At 40.9% G+C, this 20,697-nt stretch overlaps 2 protein-coding genes across 2 annotated transcripts; one reads left to right on the plus strand and one right to left on the minus strand.

Annotated features, from left to right (window-relative positions):
• Positions 1–15,901: 15,901 nt before the first annotated feature.
• LOC134203932 (telomerase reverse transcriptase-like) lies at positions 15,902–17,355 on the minus strand. The gene is made up of 2 exons (XM_062678770.1): positions 16,948–17,355; positions 15,902–16,788 (listed from the first exon to the last, which is right to left on the minus strand). Exons 1-2 carry the CDS (start codon positions 17,243–17,245, stop codon positions 16,769–16,771), a joined length of 318 nt encoding a protein of 105 aa, XP_062534754.1. The 5' UTR covers positions 17,246–17,355; the 3' UTR covers positions 15,902–16,768.
• A 1,287-nt stretch (positions 17,356–18,642) lies between these two features.
• Positions 18,643–19,222, plus strand: LOC134203936 (telomerase reverse transcriptase-like). The gene is made up of 2 exons (XM_062678772.1): positions 18,643–19,050; positions 19,120–19,222. Exons 1-2 carry the CDS (start codon positions 18,753–18,755, stop codon positions 19,137–19,139), a joined length of 318 nt encoding a protein of 105 aa, XP_062534756.1. The 5' UTR covers positions 18,643–18,752; the 3' UTR covers positions 19,140–19,222.
• The last annotated feature ends 1,475 nt before the right edge of the window (positions 19,223–20,697 follow it).

A 20,697-nucleotide genomic window follows, 5' to 3' on the forward strand; every position in this document is an offset into this window, starting at 1 on the left:
GAAGTTCCTCCGGAAGTTCCTCCAGGAATTCCTCCGGAAGTTCCTCCAGGAATTCCTCCGTAAGTTCCTCCAGGAATTCCTGCGGAAGTTCTTCCAGGAATTTCTCCGTAAATTCTTCCAGGAATTCCTCCGGAATTTCCTCCAGGAATTCCTCCGGAAGTTCTTCCAGGAATTCCTAAGGAAATTCACCGGTGATGGTGCCTAAAAATGAGTGACACTTTTGTCACATTTTTCTTTCGGGGGGAGGCACAGACATACACACACACAGACAACACCTCAATTCGTCGAACTGAGTCCATTGGTATATAGCACTATACTGCCGTTATACGCATAACTGTCCCATGTATATAGGGAATCACAGCAAACATGGGACAAGTATGCGTATAACGGCAGTATAGGTGTCCGGGCCTTCTATAAAAAGTTTGGTTGTGGAGTGATCATATAGCCTTTACGTAAACTTAGTATTCAAAAAAGGCAAAATTCTAAAAATTAAATGGATTTTCAAAACATGCTTTAACAAATCCGAGGAGGTTTTTGATTTTTTTATTTATCTTTTACTAGCAGACCCGACGAACTTCGTTTCTCCTAAAATTGATTCATTCTCTGCTTAGTTTTCGAAGAATAATGTTGAACAATAAATTCGAAAGTTGGTTGCTTCGTTCCTTCGAACGTTGCTTCAATCCGTCTAAGGTCCCAAACGAGGATGACACTTCGTCTGCAAGTTGTACTCCCGGAATTCATCAAGGATCATCCTGATCCGTCGTTGATCGGCTCTCACGAAAACCTGCCTGATATTCGCCGACGAAGCACTCCTCAAGTGGTCTCAGTCTGTTAAGCAGAATACGCGATAGGATTTTGTACGCTGAGTTCAGAAGGGTGATCCCTGTCTAATTGGCACACTCTAGTCTGTGCCCTTTCTTATAGCTTGGGCATATGATGCCATCCAACCAGCCGGCAGGCAGTTCTTCATCCTCCCATATTTCTGGATAATGTGGTGGATTGATTGATGCAGCTGCTCACAGCAGACTGTTTTTCAGCTCGTTTAGAGCTTTCTTTACCTCGTCCAGCGTTGGTGGTTCCACAGCATGACCGTCGCCGACTATGTCCATCCTGCTCCTTATACACCTTTATTTTCACCGTTCAACAAATCTTCGAAGTGGTTCTTCCACCTGGCTGCCACCATTCCCCTCTCGGTCATTGTACATGGCGAGAGCTGGCGAAGTTTTATGCCGCGCGCCATTGACAGTTGTGTAAAACCTCCGCATATCGTTTCTATCCATGTTCTCCTGCGCTACAGCTATCACACTCTCTTCGTGTTGCCTTTTTTCTGCGGTGGATTCGTTTCTCTTCTGCCCTTGCTACACTGTACCGCTCTTTGTTGGAACGGGTACGAGCCACTAGCATTCGACGCCTAGTAACATTTTTCTCGTCCGTCATTCGATGGCACTCCTCATCAAACCAACCATTTCGTTGGCGTCGCTGTGCAGTGCCTAACACTTCCTGCGTTTCGTGAATATTTTCCCACAATCTGTTGATGTCGCCAGATCGGGTGGCATCTCCAATCCACTCGTCCAGCTTCTGGTGGTACTGTTCAGCAACTCCTTTAACTGACAAGCGTTGGATATTGAAACACAACGTTCTGTTGTTTCGTGAAGTCGTGACGCTGAAAAGTCACGCCTGAATTTTTGCAACTACAAGATAGTGATCACGTGGTCTATCTTTGAGCAAGTGTCTCCACTCGGATGTTGCCAGGCGTGTTAGCGGATATTCTTACGTGCGAAGTAGGAACTGCTTATTGCCATCATTCTAGCAGCAGCAAAGGTTACAAGCCGCAGACCATTATCATTGGTAGCGGAAAGAAGGCTTTCCGTACCAATGACAGGGAGAAAGAAACTTTCTCTTCCGATCTGTGCATTTGCATCCCCGATGACAATCTTTACATCGTGTGTTGGGCACTCTCTGTAGACCTTATTAAGGCTCTTGTAGAACTCATCCTTCACGTCATCAGGCTTATCGTTCGTTGGGGCATATATGCTGATCAGGCTATAGTTTAAGAATTTGCCCTTCATTCTCAACACCCAACCTTGAAGCCAACTCATCGTTCTACTCTGTCACTGCCGCTATAGTAGATGTGGTACTTGAATGAAGTGTTCGCTATGGGACCCACCGCTCGGAATTCACGTTCTCCAGTTCTGGGTCACCGTATTTCCTGGACGACAACAGACGCTGTTGTGAGCCGCTCCTAACATGGAAAACAGACGCTCGATCAGATTTGCATCTCCGGAGAGGTGCAAATCCCCCCTTTTCTGTCAGCATACGACCATAGCATAGTGGTGCGTTTGGCTAAAATCGTGAACTTTTTGTTTTACCACTTTAGGGTGTTATTTTTTGGCATCGGTGTCTTCGGGAATAAATTTTAGAAAAATATGGCGCATCGAATGACGAAAAGTTGTAGTTCCAATTTTTGCCACAGGTGGCGCTGCAAAATGCAACTTCATTAATAAACGATTTTTAAATATGGTGTCTTTGGCAAAGTTGAAGTGTAATTTATTATGAATTTTATTGCTGAAGACACCGAGTGTCCATCTATCATCGTTTTTGAAATACGGGCGTTTTTTATGGACAGACCCTAAAATAACAGTATTTAAAGATATTTTCGAAACTAACAGTTTCAGGTCAATACAATCAATGTTCTACAAAAATGTATATATAATCAAAATAGACCACTTTCTGGAAGATACCAGGGATGTTTTTTGCAAACATGACTTGTTATCGGCGATTTAAGGTCGAAAATAGTGAAATTTGAAGGCTTCATATGCAACAGAGGGGCAAATTGGGGCAAGTAAATCCCCACAGGATTTAAAATATATATGTCTCCACGTGTATCCAAATAAGTATTTCTAAATTTCATAAATCAACATTTTCAACTGATATTTATATAATAATTGAGATTTCACCACGCTGTTGAATGTTAATGCCAAAAGAAGTGCAGCGTGAAGATATTTTTTTGCTCTCTTCATCCAATCATTTCACACAATGCAAATCTGACGTCATACGCTCCTAGAGATGTCGTAAAATCCCGAAAAATCGATTAGTAACTAAAAAAGATATTTTAGTTACTAGATGAAGATTGTCGCTGTCGTCGCTGTCCGGAACATCTTTTGCTGGTGAAGATAGAGGAGCTAAATGTCAAAGAAGGAAAATCCATACGATTTGACAGGTATGTACCACACATGTTTCGGACAGCAGAACAAAGGGAACCGAAGCGACAATCTTTATCTAGTAACTAAAATATCTTTTGTAACTAATCGATTACTCTTTATTCTTGTCGATTATTGAATCGATAAATCGTTGGGTAGTAATCGATTTAAAATTAATCGATTATCGCAACGATAAATCGATTAATCGAAGTAATCGATTAATTTGCGACTTAATAGAGATGTCGTTAATTCCCGATTAATCGATTAGTAACTTATCAATTATTCTCGATTCTTGTCGATTATTGAATCGATTAACCGTTGCACATAGGGGTATTTCACCATTCTAGCCGGAATAAAGTTAAATTTTCAAAATCGTCCTAGAGCAGTCCAAATATGCCTCAAACTTCTCTGAATAGTAGACGAGCGACTCCTAGTACTAGGTTTTCTATTTAGATTTAAAGTTTTACCACTACACTTCTAGAGAGTTAGAGGTTTTTCGTTGAGGAAATTAATGATTTTCTCTGTTGAATTCGACTACATTTGGTATGTTCTATTGTGGTCAAATATTTGTCACAGCAATCCTTAGATCAGTACATACCATGAAAAAGTAGTCAAAATAGTATCATGTAAACATATTTTTGACAAGAATGAATGGTTCTGAACAGAAATACAAAAGAGTAATTCGAAGTCCATTTTCGAGCTGAAACTAGATAATGTTACTCATATTTTCAATAAGTATAAAACACTTATTCGATGATATTCGGTAATATTTCAGTATAGAGAGGACGCATTTATGTCTATATTTTAGGATCCCGAAGAAAAATCTTGCGCAAATTTGCGCCATTTTGAAAGCGGATGTTTTTAGTTTGGTACTGTATTTAAGGCATTTATGGCCTATATCATACATTCAACCTCCCTATGAAAAGAGGAAGAGTCATAGAGCAATTTCCATGACACCATCTTTTAGCTCTATGTTTCCCCTTGCAAACACATAGAGTTGAGCTGATTTCGGTAGAAGCGTTGATGAGAATGAATTAATTGAAATTACCATTGTTTTTCCAGGTTTTAAAGGGTAAAGCACATGGGTCAAAAAGTGAAAATTAAGAAAACTGATATTTCAGATAAATTATCATCACAGTATCATTAAATAAGGTGAAATATAGCAGTTTGAGAGATAAAATAATTTATTCCGGCTAGATTGCGAAAAAACCCCTATGTGCGTTGGTAAGCAATCGATTCAAAATAATACGATTATCTCAACGATTAATCGAGGTATATATGATAGCACCTGAATGCTGGCAGTGGTGGGTAGAAAACCAGCTACTGCTTGGGATTCATTTTCAAACTATTATTTATTTGGAAGGCTCATTTGCCGTGAAGCGTTACAGATCCGGAATACAGTTTTTCATGATTATTATACACTAATGTTAGTTTTGGGGAACCGAAAGACTCGCGGTTTGGTCGAGGTTAGGGAATACAATTATACAATAGGAAAGGAAGGGAATTTAGGTGCCTAATTAATTACAATGCTGATGTTCACACAGTTGAAATCCTTGGCGATGTTTCACTTCTGTAACGAGACAAATGTTTTTTGGGAGACAGCAACGAGAGGAAGACATACGAATGAGGTTTACCGGTACACAACAAGAGGAAACATTCTTAAGGGATTACGACAGCTGAAGGGACGGGTGGACGACGATTACAGTCAAACATCAACAACTTTCAAAAATTGGTGGCTGCATTTCTCGGACCCGAAGTCTTGGGATTCATTGGTAAGTGTATAATATTAAGATGTCAACTCATTCATTCTCTCGCTTAGCGTTATAGTGATGTCGCAAATTAATCGATTACTTCGATTAATCGATTCATCGTTGTGATAATCGATTAATTTGAAATCGATTATTACACAGCGATGAATCGATTCAATAAGAATAAATAGTAATCGATTAGTTACTTACGTATGACGTCAGATTTGCATTGTGTAAAATGATTGGATGAAGAGAACAGAAAAATAGCTTCACGCTGCACTTCTTTTGACATTAACATTCAACAGCGTGGTATGCAGTGTGGTGAAATCTCAATTATTATATAAATATCAGTTGAAAATGTCGATTTATGAAATTAAGAAATACTTGTTTGGATACACGTGGAGACAGACATAATTATACGCATATGAAACTACAGACCAGATATTTTAAATCCTGTGGGGATTTCCTTGCCCCAATTTGCCCCTCTGTTGCATATGAAGTCTTCAAATATCACTATTTTCGACCTTAAATCGCCGATAACAAGTCATGTTTGCAAAAAACATCCCTGGTATCTTCCAGAAAGTGGTCTATTTTGATTATATATACATTTTTGTAGAACATTGTATTGACCTGAAACTGTTAGTTTCGAAAATATCTTTAAATACTGTTATTTTAGGGTCTGTCCATAAAAAACGCCCGTATTTCAAAAACGATGATAGATGGACACTCGGTGTCTTCAGCAATAAAATTCATAATAAATTACAATTACACTTACTTTGCCAAACACACCATATTTAAAAATCATTTATTAAAGAAGTTACATTTTGCAGCGCCTCCTGTGGCGAGAATTGGAACTACAACTTTTCATCATTCGATGGGCCATATTTGTATAAAATTTATTCCCGAAGACACCGATGCCAAAAAATAACACCCTGAAGTGGTAAAACAAAAAGTTCACGATTTTAGCCAAACACACCACTGTGCATAGCTCCCACCGAGGTTGATTACCCGATTTTCCCTAAAGTTGCTCGTATTCCGGTCAGCACCACGAGGAGGTAGAGATAGGAGTTTACTCGACGGAAAACAACTAGAAGAATGACATCTGGCAACACTATGGTGGGCTGTACGTAGTTCTTTTGTCGGAAAAGCGTCAAATGAAGCTGATATTTAGTAGAGAATCCCGAGGGGGTCATTGCCTTTGTGATGGGTCACTTTTAACGAGTTGAAGAGAACATAAAGGCCCTACAAGTCCAAGGCGAAATAAAATGATGATGTAGCCTGGTAGAATTGGTTTTCATCTTTCAGGAAAGGGGGTTGCTCGTCATGTATCCGACGCGACGGAAACCAGGAGAAGAGAGTGGTGACCATTTGCCGGTAGATGCATCACATGTTGATTGATCTGGAAAGTAACGGAGACAACCAGTCTTATTACTTATTATGTAGTGGTGAATAAACCAGGATCAGCTTCCGAAAGAGTGAAATTGTAGACAGCTTCGGTCGCTTGGTTGTGGTGGAGAGCTTTAGTTTGTCCGATTCTTCAGTAAGGCCTTCTTGTGGAGTTCGAAGAACTTCGCATACTTCGGAAGCCTCGAATTCCTATGAAATCTCTTGAACTCATGTATCATTCATTTAATATCTGTTTTCCGGATCTCCTCAATAAATATATCAAAATTCGTTGAAATTTATTCAGAATCATGGAACAAAAACTTTTAGAAAAATCCGAAATTAGTGCAAATATGATGATGATGGGCTCCGCCACAACCCATACAAGAGTTTGAACTCTCTCACTTCCTTCAAGGGTTTACTACTTCGTCATGTCTACCTTTATAGAGTCGAATTTATACATGAAAATTCCATGAACTTGTTGCCTACCTTTTAAAAAACAATGAATGCAGTGAAATCTAAACTGCACCGTTAATTACATCCATCACATTTCGACACTGTTGGTTTTTTTGTTTTCGTTGTTGCATCAAAGGCTTAATATGTCTAACGGGCAGGCGATCTTTAAGAATCACGTTTCCAGACCACGTTACCGGATCAGAAGTGCAACAAACAGCAGTCTCATCTTCCAGAAACGAGGATACGAGCAAATGCATCACGACGGAATAATTAATTGACCGGGAAGGGCGCGAATATAATTGATAATTACATTTGTGCATTAACACTTTTAGAGCAGTTACCGTGCCACCGCTGACCAACATCTAGTGGATGCCTCAGAACGTAAATCATGCACCTAATCGTTCGTTCGATCACACTCGATGTGGCGAAATCACGATTGTCCCAGCTTTATGGCGCAGTTTATACTCTTGACCTCCACGCTGCACCGCTTCTTGCGCATTTCGTTAACCGGACAAGCCTAAAGCTTCTCCGAAAGCGTTATTTACTTTTGAAGTAGCAAAAAATAATAAATAATCAAGAGAGTGATCGCTCGAGACAAGTGAACTTCTGAAGTCGAAAAGATCTGCCCCCTGATAGATACCTTCTCATTGAATTGAGGCAGCTGCGCGCCTTGAGGTCAAGTTGTGCGTACCACTGACGACGACGTGGGGAGAAAGATTCGATTCTTCCATGCCCCATCCGTGCGGTGACTGCCGGTGGATGACGCTGCTGCGTGCTGCAAGCTATTTTGCAACAAAGATTAGCAGTGCCTTTTAGGAGTGTTGATTTGAAAAGCGGGCTGCCGAAATGGATAACAATGAAAATTCGTGGGGACCTACACGGAGCGATGAGTTGCAGATTTATGTTTTCGCCATGCTGGTCTATAATCAAATGGATTCACGTGCGGGTACCATGCGCTAATTATGAGCATGCTGATGAAGATAGGCTAAACGAATGCTAATGAGTTTGCAGTCAATAGTTTTGTCTTTTGCTATAATTTTGAAGTTTTTTTTGCCTGTCAGTGCCTTGTTGATATTTCCTATATTTTTCAAAACAAATTTAAACAATCAAATAATTTGGATCAACATTCAACAAAAAATAATGAGAAGAGACTTCCCGTCAATTTATTTGCTACTAGGATATGGAGATATTCCGTCGACCTTTAGATATCAACCCAAATCGTCAATAAAATCAATGTCGAATTGAGTCACATTTGGAACATGTACAAAAACTTGATTCAAATTGATTGCGGCTCGCCTGACATAAATTTATTTACTTCCTCGAAAACGTTTTGCAGTGGAGATGTCCTGCAATATGCAAAAGATGCAATATCCTCTTTTGAGATAGCGTCCGCATAACATGCATAGATCGTATTGGAGAACGTCTACGAGAACAAATAGCGGCTGATAACTTATTAGTAGAAACAGATGGAACAGTTCTAAACAGTACCTTGGGGCATCGAAATCCATACACTTAGGCACCTCAGTATATGAAAAGGTCTCTAGAACATAGGAATCGAGTGCAAATGAAACGTTTATCGTTGATACTGGAGCACGAAGGCCTCTGGTTTTGAAGTGTTGCGCATTTACACATTAGAAACTACGAAAAATATGATAAAACAATAAATTAAATCAACATCTCCTGAACCGAAATCCGTTCACCGTGAACGGATTCTGAATCAAAGGATCAAAATCCGTACAACAATTGTTTAGCTAAATATTTAGCAGTCATGAAAGGATGTGGTGCTTTGTTTTAAAATTAAAATTTTAAAATCTTTTAATAGATAATTGCAAATGACAATGACTAGTCGATAAATTAATCATATTCCTTTAACCCACCGAATTGAAGGCAGCAATAAATACAATAATAAAGAAGATATCAAACACTTTCATGTCTGTCACGGAATAAAATTTTGTGAGATTTTTGTAACATGTCTTTCATCCTTCGCGTTCCTATAGAGAATGAGATGGACAGATATATAAGCATCACGTGACTCTCTCATTGGAATTGAGAAATTGTAGCACTGGCATTGCACTATGGTCCAGGATACAGATTTACGCGGAAAGATGAATTTTACGCAAAAACTATATTTTTTAGAAAAAACTATTGTTCTACAAAATTGTTCGAAATAGTAAAGCCATCATTATGGTTCTACCAAAAAATAGGGTGGCCCATCATATAAAAAAAAATAGGAAATATTTTTTTTATTTCTCAGAATATTGACATGTTATGTTCCACAAAGTTGTAGCGCAGCTTATTCCAATCAATTTTGCTAAGAAAACTTTTTCTGTAGCTCTTAAGTTGGCTGATTTAGAGCAATTTTACCTAATTGGAAAATCAAAAATCAAAAAAATAAAAAAAAACAATATTTTTTATCTACTTTTTTTGTTTTAGATTTCTCGAAAAAGTCGTCTTCAGGTGACTTTTAGAGCTCAATATCTTTTTCCGATTAAAAATTATAATCGTTTTTCTGTCAAAATTACATTTTTTTCATAAGTTGATATCTCCGGTTAGGGCAGACCAAAAAAATATGTTCACACGGCATCTGAAAGAGAAATTAATATTCTTTATTGTGTCAAAAAATTGGGGATATGTTATTTTTTTATCTCAAGTTTCACCAATTTTACTAAAATCATGTTTTTTCAAATAAATTGATATAACTCGACAACGGAAGAAGATACAGACGATATTCTTATAGCAAAACACGCGTTTTAAAAAGCCCTAAAAGTCTTCAGATGACATCCGTGAAAAATAAAAAATGAAATGAGCAGATCAAAAATATTGTTTTTTGAGGGACACCCTAATCCTGGCAAATAAAATTACTCTAAACAAGTGAGCTTAAGAGATACATAAAAAGTTTATATAGCAAAGTTGATTGAAAAAAGCTGCGCTACAACTTTATAGAACATTTTATGTCAATATTCCGCAAAATAAAAAAAAATAAAAATTTCACATTTTTATAAAATGGCCCACCCTATTTTTCGGTAGCTCTATAATAAGGGCCCAAGTATCCAGAACAACTTTGTAGAACAAATTTTGTTTCTTAAAAGTATGCTTGAGACCGAAAATGCATCTTTTCTCGTAAATCTTGCAATACGATGATAATGATAAAACTTATAAAAAGTGTTAACGCTGTAGATTTTTTTATTTTTCATTTCTCACGAATGTCATTTTCTGAAGACTTCTGGAGCTTTTCAAAACGCGTGTTTTGCTATAAGAATATCGTCTGTATCTTCTTCCGTTGTCGAGTTATATCAATTTATTTGAAAAAACATGATTTTAGTAAAATTGGTGAAACTTGAGATAAAAAAATAACATATCCCCAATTTTTTGACACAATAAAGAATATTAATTTCTCTTTCAGATGCCGTGTGAACATATTTTATTGGTCTGCCCTAACCGGAGATATCAACTTATGAAAAAAATGTAATTTTGACAGAAAAACGATTATAATTTTTGATCGGAAAAATATATTGAGCATATTTACCCATCAAAAGTTGCATTTTTTTGAGCTCTAAAAGTCACCTGAAGACGACTTTTTCGAGAAATCTGAAACAAAAAAAGTAGATGAAAATTAAGGTTTTTTTTAGGTACACCCTAATCAAATTAGGTAAAATTGCTCTAAATCAGCCAACTTAAGAGCTACAGAAAAAGTTTTCTTAGCAAAATTGATTGGAATAAGCTGCGCTACAACTTTGTAGAACATAATATGTCAATATTCTGAGAAATAAAAAAAAAATTATATTTTTTTTTGTATGATGGGCCACCCTATTTTTTGGTAGAACCATAATGATGGCCTTACTGTTTCGAACAATTTTGTAGAAAAACAGTTTTTTCTAAAAAATATAATTTTGGCGTAAAATTCATCTTTCCGCGTAAATCTGTATCCTGGACCATAGTGCATTGGGTTGTCTCATAATTTGAATTGACAAGTAAAAGTTAAAGTTCTCAGGTCCTCAACTTGAAATTTTGTTCTATATTCTGTAGTCCCTAATTAATTCACCTAAATAAAATATTGCATTTCTCGTATTTAGCCTTTTTGGTTCAGTACTCCATTTTCTTTAAGGGGTCGTTCAACAATGATGTCACAGGTTTTAGGGGGGGGGGTCTAAGATTTTGTGCCAGACATATATTAGGTATACAAGAAAGCGTGACAGAGGGGGGAGGGGGGTCTAGAAATCCCAAAAAGTAGTGGACGTCATATTTGAATCGCCCCTTTTAACTTTTGAACGTAAAGAAAAATCGTCATCAAACTGACGAAGCAGGGGTGGCATTGCGCATCTCGATTCGAACGTATTTCTATCGAGTCGAACATGTTTGGCATTACGGCTTTCGATTCGATCTCGAAAACGACTCATCGTTCGAGTATGCTCGAGGAGGTACAAGAATTACGAGATGTTTTGACATTATGGAAACTCGTTAGCACACTGAAAAACGACTCAAGTCGAATGAAAAACACTCGTCACCTTTTTATTTATCATCAGACTAAGGCCGGAGTGGCCTGTGCTGCACATAAAAGACTTCTGATCGATCCACCTTGCCCGCTGTGCACCTCGCCTTCTTGTTCCCGTCGGATCGTTGTCGAGAACCATTTTCACCGGATTACTGTCCGACATTCTGGCTACGTGCCCGGCCCACCGCAGTCTTCCGATTTTCGCGGTGTGAACGATGGATGGTTCTCCCAACAGCTGATGCAACTCGTGGTTCATTCGCCTTCTCCACGTACCGTCCGCCATCTGCAACCCACCATAGATGGTACGCAACACTTTCCTTTCGAAAACTCCCAGTGCGCGTTGGTCCTCCACGAGCATCGTCCAGGTCTCGTGTCCGTAGAGAACTACCGGTCTTATAAGCGTTTTGTAGATAGTCAGTTTGGTACGGCGGCGAACTCTATTCGATCGGAGCGTCTTGCGGAGACCAAAGTACGTACGATTTCCAGCCACTATGCGGCTCTGAATTTCTCTGCTGGTATCGTTATCGGCGGTCACCAGTGAGCCCAAGTACACGAATTCTTCAACCACCTCGATTTCGTCACCACCGATAGAAACTCGTGGTGGGTGGCTCACATTGACCTCTCTTGAGCCTCTTCCTATCATGTACTTCGTCTTCGACGTGTTGATGACTAGTCCAATCCGTTTAGCTTCGCTTTTCAGTCTGATGTAGGCTTCCTCCATCCTCTCAAAGTTACGTGCCATGATATCAATGTCGTCGGCGAAACCAAATAACTGGACGGACTTCGTGAAAATCGTACCACTCGTGTCAATCCCTGCCCTTCGTATTACTCCCTCCAAAGCGATGTTGAATAGCAGACACGAAAGACCATCACCTTGCCGTAACCCTCTACGGGTTTCGAAGGGACTCGAGAATGCCCCTGGAACTCAAACTACGCACATCACCCGATCCATCGTCGCTTTGATCAACCGTGTCAGTTTATCCGGAAATCCGTTTTCGTGCATTAGCTGCCATAGCTGGTCCCGATCGATTGTATCATATGCGGCTTTGAAGTCGATAAATAGATGATGTGTGGGTACGTTGTATTCGCGGCATTTCTGCAATACCTGACGTATGGCGAACACCTGGTCTGTGGTAGAGCGTTCACCCATAAATCCCGCCTGGTACTGCCCCACGAACTCTCTTGCAATTGGTGTTAGTCGACGGCATAAAATTTGGGAGAGTACCTTGTAGGCGGCGTTCAGCAATGTGATTGCGCGGTAGTTGCTACAATCCAGCTTATCGCCCTTTTTGTAGATGGGACACACGACACCTTCCATCCACTCCTGCGGCAGAACCTCATCCTCCCAAACCTTGGTAATCACCCAATGCAGCGCTCTAGCCAGTGCTTCACCACCGCGTTTAAACAGCTCTCCTGGTAGTTGGTCAACTCCAGGGGCTTTGTTGTTTTTCAGCCGGCCGATCTCCTCCTGGATTTCCTGGAGATTCGAGGCCGGAAGTCGCATGTCCTGCGCGCGTGCTCCTAGGTTCATTACCATACCGCCACCGTTGTCTGCCATATCGCCATTCAGGTGCTCTTCGTAGTGCTGCCGCCACCTTTGGATCACCTCACGCTCGTTTGTAAGAAGGTTCCCGTTTATGTCCTTACACATATCGGGCTGTGGCACGTGGCCCTTACGTGAACGGTTCAACTTCTCATAGAACTTTCGTGTGTTATTAGCGCGGTACAGTTCCTCCGTCTCTTCACGGTCTCGATCCTCCTGCTGCCGCTTTTTCCTCCGGAAAATCGAGTTTTGTCTGTTCCGCGCCCGTTTGTATCGTGCCTCGTTCGCCCTCGTGCGGTGTTGCAGCAATCTCGCCCATGCTGCATTCTTCTCCTCAACTAACTGCTCACATTCGCCGTCATACCAGTCGTTTCTCTGATCCGGAGCCACCGTGGCTAGTGCAGCGGTTGCGGTGCTTCCAATGGCGGATCGAATATCTCTCCAGCCATCTTCAAGAGATGCTGCGCCTAGCTGCTCTTCCGTTGGGAGTGCCACTTCCAGCTGCTGCGCGTAGTCTTGGGCTAGTCTACCGTCTTGTAGCCGCCCAATGTTAAGCCGCGGCGGACGACTCCGACGCGTGTTGATCACCGTCGAGAGTTTTGAGCGCAGACATACTGCGACGAGGTAGTGGTCGGATTCAATATTCGCACTGCGGTAAGTGCGTACGTTCGTGATGTCGGAGAAGAATTTACCGTCGATTAGAACATGGTCGATTTGGTTTTCCGTTACTTGATTAGGTGATTTCCATGTGGCCTTGTGGATATTCTTACGGGGGAAGAAAGTGCTTCGGACTACCATTCCGCGGGAGGCTGCAAAGTTTATACATCGTTGGCCGTTGTCGTTCGATACGGTATGCAGACTATCCGGTCCGATGACCGGTCTATACATTTCCTCCCTTCCTACCTGAGCGTTCATGTCACCGATGACGATTTTGACGTCCCGCAGTGGGCATCCATCGTATGTCTGCTCCAGCTGCGCATAGAACGCTTCTTTCTCGTCGTCGGATCTCCCTTCGTGTGGGCAGTGCACGTTGATGATGCTATAGTTGAAGAAACGGCCTTTTATCCTCAGCTTGCACATCCTTGCGTTTATTGGCTGCCACCCAATCACGCGTTGGCGCATCTTTCCTAGCACTATGAAGCCGGTTCCCAGCTCGTTGGTGGTGCCACAGCTTTGGTAGAAGGTAGCCGCTCGATGCCCGCTTTTCCACACTTTCTGTCCTGTCCAGCAGATTTCCTGCAGCGCTACGACATCGAAGTTGCGGGGATGTAATTCATCGTAGATTATCCTATCGCAACCTGCGAAGCCTAGCGACTTGCAGTTCCATGTTCCAAGCTTCCAATCGTGATCCTTTATTCGTCGCCTAGGTCGTTGCCGATTGTATCGAGTCGTATTATCTTCTATGTCGTTCGTAATAGTTGTTTTTAAAGGCGGCTTATTGGGCCTGCGCAAACCTCCTGTCTCGTCGGAGGGCCGTCGTGTCAGGGCTGTTTAGCGTTCCACCTAACACCAGGACTTGGGCTTGTGCGCTTTGAGCGGCACACGGTCGCTTTGGCGGAGCCTACTTGCGGATCCACCACATCCTAGGCAGGCGCCACAACTCGCAGATGGCCTGGGGAGGGATCGTCAAGCCCTTGGACATAGTCCCTGCTGCCCTAGCTGCTCGTCACCTTTATAGCTTTCGAATGTTGTTCGAGAGTCATTTCTTGCTAAAAGTTTTTCATTATATTTGTTATTATTTCTATACGGGAAGAGAATAAATATTTCATTACTGTATTGTGTATCCGGAATAAATTCATACCGCTTTTTATACCGAAGTTGGATTTTTCTCCAGATTCAGGCAACTTTCCCAACTTCGGAAGTAGTGCGCTGGATTCGCCTAAAGATGCGCTAAACAACGCATCAATTAGTTTGACAAATAAAACTTCGGAAGAAAGTTCGGTTCGGAAGTCCCGACTTCCGAATTCTAACTTGGTGCTACGCCGGCAATATCTTGTAGGAAAGAATGTCATAAGTATAGGGGGAGATCCCCCAGTGCCGGACACCTCCCAATACCGGACACATCTTAAAACGGCACTTGCAAAGATCCCTCCATTATCCTACTTAGTACAAAAGAAAGCTATTGAAAAGTCCTTTACCTGTATGGAATATCAGATCGTCATGTTGTAAACTTTGTACAAAATTTGAAATTGAACAAAAATGTCAAAAAAATCATATTTCGCCTTATTTTAGAAGGTTTGAATCAACAATAATATTAAAATCAATCGAATGCATTCTGATTATGTCGAGTTGTTCAATATTAGGCATATTTTAAATTGCGATCATGATTGGATAGATATTTAATGTATATATTGTGTAAAATCAATTTCTGTATCCAGTAGCTGTCCCCCGGGTCCGGACAGTGATTTTTTTTCATGTGTTCAAATAGCCATTCTTTGCACCTGTTTTGCTAAACTTACTTCAATTCAATTGTTTTTTCTTGCTGAGATTTCAGAAAGCCATAGAAATAAGCAGAAACAAAAATTGAAGATGTCATTGAATATTGGGGGAATTTTGAGTAGGATGTAAGAAATTAAGCTGGAGAGTTAAATAAACTCTACTAACACCTGTTAATATCTACAACTTGAAGCAGGTGAAAAATAATATTTTTCTTAATGGTGTCTTTACTTATGTAATAGGAAGTTGGTCATATTTGAACATGATGCAATAGTGTCCGGTACTCGGGGACACTTTCTTAACCGTGAAAAATTTCACCAAAATTCATCATCAAAATACTTCGTCCAAAATCGTGTTCAAATGCTCAAATATAGCTTGTATGAATCATTAATGATCATATTTTGTGTATATGGTACACAATAAAACATAATCCGGATAATAAGAGAGTTTTCGTTCGAGTGATTCGATTCGAGATGCGCAATGTCACCCCAGATGTAGGAGTGACGAATCCGTTAGAGGCATCCAAAAAAATGGTAAAGGAATTGCAAAAAAAATGTGGACGGAGAGAACAACGTCCATAAAAAGGTTAAGAAGATGGCTCTGAGGATCCCGAACGCGCTAGAAATGGCAGTGACCGTCTAAGACGAATTAAGTACTGTCCATTTAATTCCACCAGTTAATTTTCGTTATCTTTGCAGATACGTATTTCGACCACAACTGTGTGGTCGTCTTCAGTGTCTTGTACTTGACTCGACTTGAAGAAAACAATCGCAACTTACACTATTTATACTACGCTAGGTACCTAATCTAATCTTATTTGCCTACTTTATTTACCTATACAGTAAATTAATTTATTGTTTAGGTAGAAACTTGAAGAGCCAAGAGCTGCCATTTCCCTGATCCTTATTCAACAGCGCTGTTTGTACCTGTCGGTGGATTTCCAAACTCTCAGCTACATCGAGTTTCCATGGGGAAGAGACATTTCTTAAGATTTTAATATTTGATGCCGTAATTGGGTGATTTACCTTATACACATGCTCTGCTACCTTAGATCTAAATTCGTAATGTAATCCCTTATCGTTTTCTCTTTTCGCCTTACTCACTTCCGCCATATGTTCCTTGAACCTTATATCTAATGATCTTTTTGTTTGGCCTACATAGATTTTTTCACATTGGGAACAACTTATCTTATAAACGCCTGCCTTATTCAACATTTCTACTTTATCCTTCGTTGAACCCAATAGAGACTTGAGTTGGTTGCTTCTACTGGAGAATACTAGATCGATGCCGAATTTCCTTAGTCGAGGGCGTAGCTGGTTGGTGATGTGTTTATCATATGGGACCGAAACTCTTTTCAGCGGCTCCTCTATCGGTGTCAGCGTTGTATGTCCATTTCGTCGTAGGGTCCTTTCCTTCTTGTTGATGATCGCTCGTATAGTCCTCTCCTGGTATCCGTTGATCTTCGCTGTTTCCAAGATGTATTGTAGTTCCTTCGTTTTTCCTTCTTCGCTCAGGGGTATCGTCTGCATCCTGTGGATCATGTGATGAAATGCTGCCATTTTATGTTGGTACGAATGGTTCGATGTATATGGGATGACTCTCATGGTGTTCGTGGGCTTCCTGTAGATTTCGAGGCTCAATGTTGTATTTGCTTCCCTGATGACTAGTAGATCCAAAAAGGTAGTTTACCTTCTTTTTCCTCTTCGAAGGTAAATTTGATGTCCTTATGCACGTTGTTTATCGCTTCCAAAATCCTGGGTAGATCCTTTCGGTTGATGATGCTGAAAATGTCGTCGACGTATCTCCACCACTTCTGGGGTAGTATTCCTTGTTCTTGTAGGTTGTTCTCCAGATTCGCCATGAACAGTTCGCACAAAAACGGTGATAGCGGATTTCCCATCGGTGCTCCTTTCGTCTGTTTGTAGTAGTTGCCACGAAATGTGAAGTAGTTCTCCGTCATGCATAGCCTTGCCAGATTTAGGTACATCTTCACCTTTCCTCGCCATGTTGTTTCCGTCCTTTGTGTTAGCAGCCAATCCTCTAGAAGATTCAGAGCATCTTTCACTGGAACGCTAGGGAACAATGCCGCTACGTCGAATGATACCATTATATCCTCTTCTTCGATGTGTCCTGATTCCAACAGCTTCTGGGCGAACTCCTGGGTGTTGATGACTGACCTGCTGGGGAATGGTTTCGGCATACTTTGGAACTCCTTTGCCAACCATTTGGCTATGTTTTGATGAAACTATCTCTCGCATCTCCTTGCCGGGTTTATGGATTTTTGGTAGTCCTTTAATCCTAGGTAGAACCGGGTTTACTGTCTTTACTCGGGCTTCTCCGATGATCGCCTTACACTCCTTTATTGTTTTATCCGTGAGTCGTATTAATCCTGGTAGCGGATCCACTCTCAAATGTCTATAAGGTCCTCCGTTGATTTTCGTCGTCATCTGTTCGTCGTAGTCCTCTTTATCCATTACCACTACTGCGTTTCCCTTATCGGCTTTTACGTAGTATACTGGTTTTTCCTTAAGCTCCTTTAGAATCCTCCTTTCGTCATGGTTCGTTGTCCCGTGCCGTCCTTCTTTGATGGCGTCTGCCACGATGTTCCTCGCTGTATTTTGATCCTGTTGCTCGATGTTTCGGGAAATCGCTGTCTCCATATCCACGATGATCTGTTCCACGTCTGATTTCTGTGTGATCGCATACCCCAGTCCCTTGTTGAGGTGAGCTAGTTGTTCCTCCGTAAACTGCTGTGTCGAACGGTTCACGACGAATCCTTCTATGATCTGTACGGTGGGTTTGTCAGTACGGATTTCCTCTGCTGATTTCACTCGCAATTTGTTCAGTTTTTTCCTGTGCAGTCTCCGCTTCCGGTCTGATTCACATTCTTCTGCCCTCTTTACCTTCTTCAAAAACAGGTCGAATGATTCCGGGTTATCCTTAGCTAACTTCAAATGCATATTATAGCACTCCAAAGTCACTCGTTCTAATTTAGCGTAATGCCTCTTTATCGATGTTTTCATGAACTCGGACTCTGCTTTCTTATTAATACTTTTTGGTACATGAGATCCCATCTTAATCTTATGGCTGACGGGTGTCAGCTTCTCTTTTAGGCACTTCTTAAGGAAGGCCACGTCCTTATTAATACTAGCGATTGTTCTCCTCAAATTGAGAAAAGTATTTCGCTCATGCCGCTCGGATGCCATTTTCAGAAAAATATATTAGGCTCGTTTAGTGGAATGTATTAAACCGTCTAAGACGAATTAAGTACTGTCCATTTAATTCCACCAGTTAATTTTCGTTATCTTTGCAGATACACCCAGGAGTTCGCCCAGAAGCTGTTGGAATCAGGACACATCGAAGAAGAGGATATAATGGTATCATTCGACGTAGCGGCATTGTTCCCTAGCGTTCCAGTGAAAGATGCTCTGAATCTTCTAGAGGATTGGCTGCTAACACAAAGGACGGAAACAACATGGCGAGGAAAGGTGAAGATGTACCTAAATCTGGCAAGGCTATGCATGACGGAGAACTACTTCACATTTCGTGGCAACTACTACAAACAGACGAAAGGAGCACCGATGGGAAATCCGCTATCACCGTTTTTGTGCGAACTGTTCATGGCGAATCTGGAGAACAACCTACAAGAACAAGGAATACTACCCCAGAAGTGGTGGAGATACGTCGACGACATTTTCAGCATCATCAACCGAAAGGATCTACCCAGGATTTTGGAAGCGATAAACAACGTGCATAAGGACATCAAATTTACCTTCGAAGAGGAAAAAGAAGGTAAACTACCTTTTTGGATCTACTAGTCATCAGGGAAGCAAATACAACATTGAGCCTCGAAATCTACAGGAAGCCCACGAACACCATGAGAGTCATCCCATATACATCGAACCATTCGTACCAACATAAAATGGCAGCATTTCATCACATGATCCACAGGATGCAGACGATACCCCTGAGCGAAGACGAAGGAACTACAATACATCTTGGAAACAGCGAAGATCAACGGATACCAGGAGAGGACTATACGAGCGATCATCAACAAGAAGGAAAGGACTCTACGACGAAATGGACATACAACGCTGACACCGATAGAGGAGCCGCTGAAAAGAGTTTCGGTCCCATATGATAAACACATCACCAACCAGCTACGCCCTCGACTAAGGAAATTCGGCATCGATCTAGTATTCTCCAGTAGAAGCAACCAACTCAAGTCTCTATTGGGTTCAACGAAGGATAAAGTAGAAATGTTGAATAAGGCAGGCGTTTATAAGATAAGTTGTTCCCAATGTGAAAAAATCTATGTAGGCCAAACAAAAAGATCATTAGATATAAGGTTCAAGGAACATATGGCGGAAGTGAGTAAGGCGAAAAGAGAAAACGATAAGGGATTACATTACGAATTTAGATCTAAAGTAGCAGAGCATGTGTATAAGGAAAATCACCCAATTACGGCATCAAATATTAAAATCTTAAGAAATGTCTCTTCCCCATGGAAACTCGATGTAGCTGAGAGTTTGGAAATCCACCGACAGGTACAAACAGCGCTGTTGAATAAGGATCAGGGAAATGGCAGCTCTTGGCTCTTCAAGTTTCTACCTAAACAATAAATTAATTTACTGTATAGGTAAATAAAGTAGGCAAATAAGATTAGATTAGGTACCTAGCGTAGTATAAATAGTGTAAGTTGCGATTGTCGGAGACGAGCCAGCCTCGGGCTGAAAGTCTCTTTAATAAAGACAAAAAAAAAAAAAAAAAAAAAGTTGCGATTGTTTTCTTCAAGTCGAGTCAAGTACAAGACACTGAAGACGACCACACAGTTGTGGTCGAAATACGTATCTGCAAAGATAACGAAAATTAACTGGTGGAATTAAATGGACAGTACTTAATTCGTCTTAGACGGTTTAATACATTCCACTAAACGAGCTTAATATATTTTTCTGAACGGCAGTGAGTTAGTTTTCTAAACAACAGCACTGATATCTGAACACGCAACGCAAAAGAGGCAACAGAAATTGAGCAGAACAGAAAAGGAAATCTTTCGCCTTAATTGTCACAAGACGCCAAAGGCGAAAGCTGTACTTGTCAAGATTAAGACAATATAACGTATGCAGCACTCCTCAAAAAGGTTGCAGAGGCGAGAACGTGGAAACGACCAGGCGTTCATCAACCGGACAAGATGCAAATGGCGAATCAGATAAAGAAAATGTACGTAGGCATAATTACAGCAATGATTTGTCCGTCAGTAATCGACGCCAACAAGGGACTGCAATGGAAATAGGGAAATTGACAGTTGGATGGTCGAAACGCCCAATGATAGCCATCCTGCGAGTTAAGCGGAACGAATCTTGGGAAGACAGGTCGTTTTCGACACACTGAATCATTGCAAAACCGCAGGTATGGCAGACAACAACAGACACTATGTGT

Source organism: Armigeres subalbatus, unplaced genomic scaffold (genome assembly GCF_024139115.2).
Source record: "Armigeres subalbatus isolate Guangzhou_Male unplaced genomic scaffold, GZ_Asu_2 Contig297, whole genome shotgun sequence".
In the NCBI taxonomy this organism is placed as follows: Eukaryota; Metazoa; Arthropoda; class Insecta; order Diptera; family Culicidae; genus Armigeres; species Armigeres subalbatus.